At 38.0% G+C, this 4,567-nt stretch overlaps 1 protein-coding gene across 1 annotated transcript; it reads left to right on the top strand.

The window, feature by feature from the left end:
• The first annotated feature begins 2,150 nt into the window (after positions 1-2,150).
• On the top strand, positions 2,151-3,917 carry LOC149493769 (uncharacterized). Its single transcript, XM_089726336.1, has 3 exons — positions 2,151-2,378; positions 2,944-3,153; positions 3,474-3,917. Exons 1-3 carry the CDS (start codon positions 2,151-2,153, stop codon positions 3,915-3,917), a joined length of 882 nt encoding a protein of 293 aa, XP_089582462.1.
• The last annotated feature ends 650 nt before the right edge of the window (positions 3,918-4,567 follow it).

The following is a 4,567-nucleotide window of genomic DNA, read 5'->3' as shown; positions in this document are numbered from 1 at the left end:
TGGCTATATATAAATCTTGAAAAGTGTTTAACATTGTGTCTAACAATAAAAAAAACGCGTTGGTAGATATATTTATTTGCTAATGAAAAAATGAAACTCTAATAATTTTAAATGAGTTGGATTTAAGTAAATTATTATTCAATTATTATGTAATATAAAATTCAAATAATCAATTAATTCTGCAAGTAACCATAATCAAATATTATAGTACTCAAACTCAGCTTAATTATTGGGTCGAAGCTACTCGATTTTAAGTTTAAAACAATTAAAATCAAGTTAAACTCAAATTTTTTTGTTAGTCCAATCGAAATAGCTCATAAATAGTTTAGCTCACTTGCATCTCGATTAATTGAATACCTTGTGCAAAAGACCAAGGTTGATTAAGTTTTACTCCCTAATTAAAAGTATGTGATGTAGTGCAAGAAGTTAAGTTTCGACAATTGACGCTTTTGGAGGCAATTTTTGTAGAAATGATGAAATGTATTTTGACAATTAAGTTTCAAATTCTAATCTGACTCATTGAGCAATTTAATTGAAAATTTTCATACATTGAATGTTTATTTAACCACTTTCAATTATTTGATATGTGTTTAAGAAGAGTAATTTTGTAAATTAAAATATCCAACAAATTAAATTAAAGTTCGATGCATCCATTTTTATAGGAATTCAAGTCTTGAATCTTGCAATGAATCTTTATTTTGTTTTTGAGATATTGTGAATGCTAATGGATTTTATTTTCATTGTCTTAAAAAATGTGAATTTGATTCCGCTTAGATACAATGCTTTTCCAGAATACCTTTACAATAGAATCTTTAATCCTTTCATTGAAGCTACTACCGTTATATAGTCATTCAAGCAATAGAGCTAGGAGGCCAAAAAATAAATAAATAAGGAATAATTTAATATTTGGTCCTTGAGGTTTGAATGAAACATTCGCAATAAAAATGGTTGTTTCCCTTTGAGTGTTTGACTTTCATTGATTAGAAATCTCATCACTGCATTAAAAACACAAACAAAGGTAGGAACATTTTGGAGATTTCTGTGAAATAGTCGAATATTGTTAATAACCGTTAACATACAATAATAAAATATATTAAAATAATAATACTAGACTCCTAAATAAACTCTAACTAATAGATAATTTAGGATTCGTAATCCTTATCCTAAGTCCAGTATATATACTCTAAATTTACCCTAAGGACACGTTATTTCACAATTTACTACACCTCAAATTTCGAGAGCTTAATAATTGGTGCGGTGAGCGTGGAAGACACCTTTAAAACCTAAAAAATCCCCACAGTTTTTCTCAATTCCTATGGCTAATGATTCCACTGAACGCCTCAACATGGAAGGCCAAGAAAACAACCATGGCGAGGCCAAGAAAACAACCATGGTGAGGCCAACCAAAAACCCACATTCGCCCCCTCCAACAACCACTGATCCCCAGGTAGTAGCTACTCTATCTCAGGCTTATTCGTTGTTTACCACTATGCTGAAATGCCTCTTAGAGAACCCTCTACCTATTGGCGAGCCAGTTCCACCCACCAGGCCGGCGAACCCCCCAACCTAGAACATAGCCTCCCTCCCACCTCGCCTAAATACTGAAGTCATTTAGTGTCTGATCGATACCATGAGGCGGAATCGGAGGTGGACCCTAGTGCGATTAACCTTGGCAGCCAAGAGCTAAGTCACACTTAGCCAGTCTTGGACGAAGTTAATCTTCAAAATGTTGTCAAGGAATTGGTTTGAGAGTGTAGAGAGACAAGAGAACCATGGGATTATGGTCTTCGACAAGACTCGCGCTTGTCAGCTGATATTTTGGCTGTAGCCTTCCCACCAAAGTTCAAACTTCCTACTTTCCAATCATATGATGGATCTACCGATCCCCGAAGCCATCTGGCGACCTTCCGGGCAATGATGTACTGGAGGATCTAATATGCAAGGTCTTCCCAACTACCTTGAAAGGAGCAACTCAAGAGTGGTATCAAACACTCAAAACAGGATCTGTTCATTCCTTCTCCCAGTTAGCCACAATATTCCAAGCTTGTTTTATAACATGTGTATCATCCAGAAAAATATCATCTGACTTGGTAGATTTAAAAAGAGAAGAGGGGGAGACTCTAAGGCAATATGTATCCAAATTTCAAAGAATGGTGATGCAAATGGAGAACTTGAATGATGAGGTGGCCATTAGCGCCATGGCAAAGAATTACAAGTACAATAAGTTGTTTAAGAGTTTAAGTATAGACCCTCCCCTGACCTTCGCCGAGCTCATGGTGCAAGCTCACAAATACACCAAATCAGATGAAGCCTATGAGGCACAACAGCATAGATCGCCTAAAGAAGACCGGTATAGGCACAGAAGACACTCATCCCCGGTAAGGAGATGATTGTCCCAAAGGGGGTTGCCCATCTGGCTCCCACGAACCAGTTACTCTGTTCGAATGCCATACTTAAGAGATGGCAGACCACAATAAGATCGAGAGTTTACCCCTTTGAATAGACCACACTCAAAAATATTGTCTTGAGTTAGAGAACATGGCAATCAAATTCAGTTCTATTATCCTAGAAAGATGAAGCAGGATACCTCGAGCCATCGAGATAAAAGCAAGTATTGAGAGTTCCATAGGGATGTAGGCCACAAGACCGAAGCCTGCTGGCAATTAAAGAAAGAGATAGAATGCCTTCTGCAAAGAGGCGAACTAAAGCAATTTGTTGGGAGAGCTCGGAGGGAAAGTGAATAGAAAGACAAGAAGGTGGAAAAATGTCATAACCTAGGCACAATCCACACCATATTTGGTGGCTCATCGGGGGGGTGACAGCAATGCAGCTAGGAAAAGGAGAGTTATGGAAATGTATTCCATTCTACCCCAGTAGAAATTGAGCGCTAGTCCGCCCATATCATTCTCTAAGGCGGATGACAAACTTGTACATACTCCACAGAATGATGCCCTAGTAATTAGGGGAATTTTGGAAAACTTTCTAGTAAAAAGAATCTTGGTAGATGAAGGTAGTGCAGTGAACTTGTTGAGCATGAAAGTGTTCAAGGCTTTGAAACTAGACCAGGCGAAGCTTAAACCTGTCCGAACCCCTTTAATCGGCCTGGCAAGAAAACCTGTACAATTTTCTAGATCTATAGACATAACCCTAGAGGTCAGAACTAAAGTCTCATCAAGGAAACTCAAATTGGAGTTTATGGTAGCAGACATTCACTTTCTATACAATTCTATGTTGGGAAGACTAGCCCTATTTGAATTGAAGCGACCACATGCATCAGGTATCTCACCATGAAGTTTTACTCCGACAAGGGCGAAGTCATCGCTATTAGGGGAGACTAGAATATAGCTCGGGAAGTAAATATGATAGCACTGAAAGGGTTACCTCTTACCCTACCAATCATGTGGATGCTAGAATAAGAACCACCATAAAGTCAACCAAACACCAACCCTTTGATATCCCCAAACATAATACAGACCAGCCCAACACCTGTGGGTAAGCTGATCACATGGGAAGGGAAACAGGGGAAGAACTTAATGTCAGGAGACGATCTTTCGAGAGAGGTACATGATAATCTTAAGACAGTTTTAGGGAATAATGTTAACAGCTTCAGCTGGACTGCGAAAGACATAATTGATATCGATCCTGATACCATATCCCGCACGCTCAGCATAGACCCAAGCTTTAAATCGATAAAGCAAAAAAAGCGGAATCATGGTCTAAAAAGACAACATGTTATTGCAACTGAAGTGGCTAAGATTTTGAAATCAAAGTTTATAAGGAAGGTGAACTATCTAGAATGGCTAGTGAACATAGTTTTAGTATCGAAGTCCAATGGAAAATGGAGATTATGTGTTGACTTTACTGATTTGAACAAGGCATGCCTTAAAGATCCTTACCCTTTACCCAATATAGATTAGCTGGTAGATTCAGTAGCCGACTATGAAATATATAGTTTTATGGATACAGAAGTTGGATACCGTCAGATAAGGATGAACAAACTGGATGAGGAAAAGATGAGCTTCATCACTGATAGAGAAATTTATTGTTATCAAGTCATGCCATTCGGATTAAAGAACGCAGGAGCCATATACCAGAGTTGGTCAATAGCATGATCCAAGATCAGATAGGCGAACCGTAGAAATATATGTGGATGACATGATAATAAAAAGTACTCAAGCTGTCGACCATCCTAGAGACCTACATGAAGTGTTTGAAATCCTGAATAGGTTTAATATGAAGTTCAATCTAGACAACTACACATTCAGAGTTAAGGCGGAGAAATTTTTGGGTTTTGTGATATTATGAAGGGGGATTGAGGTGTACCTTGATAAGATCAAGGCAATTTTGAAGATGCAAGAACCCACCAGCATTCATGAAGTTCAATAGTTGAATGGTCGAATTACAGCCTTAGTGTGATTTATCTCCTACTCGGCCAAGAGGCGCATGCCTTTCTACCAAACCCTAAAGCAGTTGAAAGGTTTTCAATAGGATGAAAAGTGCTAGCTCACCTTTGAAAGAATTAAAGATTTATTGTCTTTTGCTCCCCTCTTGAGCAAACCTAAAAAAG

The sequence above is a fragment of the Jatropha curcas genome, chromosome 9 (assembly GCF_041381405.1).
Source record: "Jatropha curcas cultivar XTBG-Jc1 chromosome 9, XTBG_Jcur_1.0, whole genome shotgun sequence".
Taxonomy (NCBI): domain Eukaryota; kingdom Viridiplantae; phylum Streptophyta; class Magnoliopsida; order Malpighiales; family Euphorbiaceae; genus Jatropha; species Jatropha curcas.
This window is presented reverse-complemented; position numbering and strand designations above follow the sequence as displayed.

What these genes read in the sequence shown, in the direction of transcription:
- LOC149493769 (XM_089726336.1), top strand. Translation starts at nt 2,151, where the DNA reads ATGGTGATGCAAATGGAGAACTTGAATGATGAGGTGGCCATTAGCGCC. An exon ending in ACAGAAGACACTCATCCCCG is followed by an intron (nt 2,379 to 2,943) that starts GTAAGGAGATGA and finishes CATACTCCACAG; the next exon opens with AATGATGCCCTAGTAATTAG. An exon ending in CTATAGACATAACCCTAGAG is followed by an intron (nt 3,154 to 3,473) that starts GTCAGAACTAAA and finishes AACATAATACAG; the next exon opens with ACCAGCCCAACACCTGTGGG.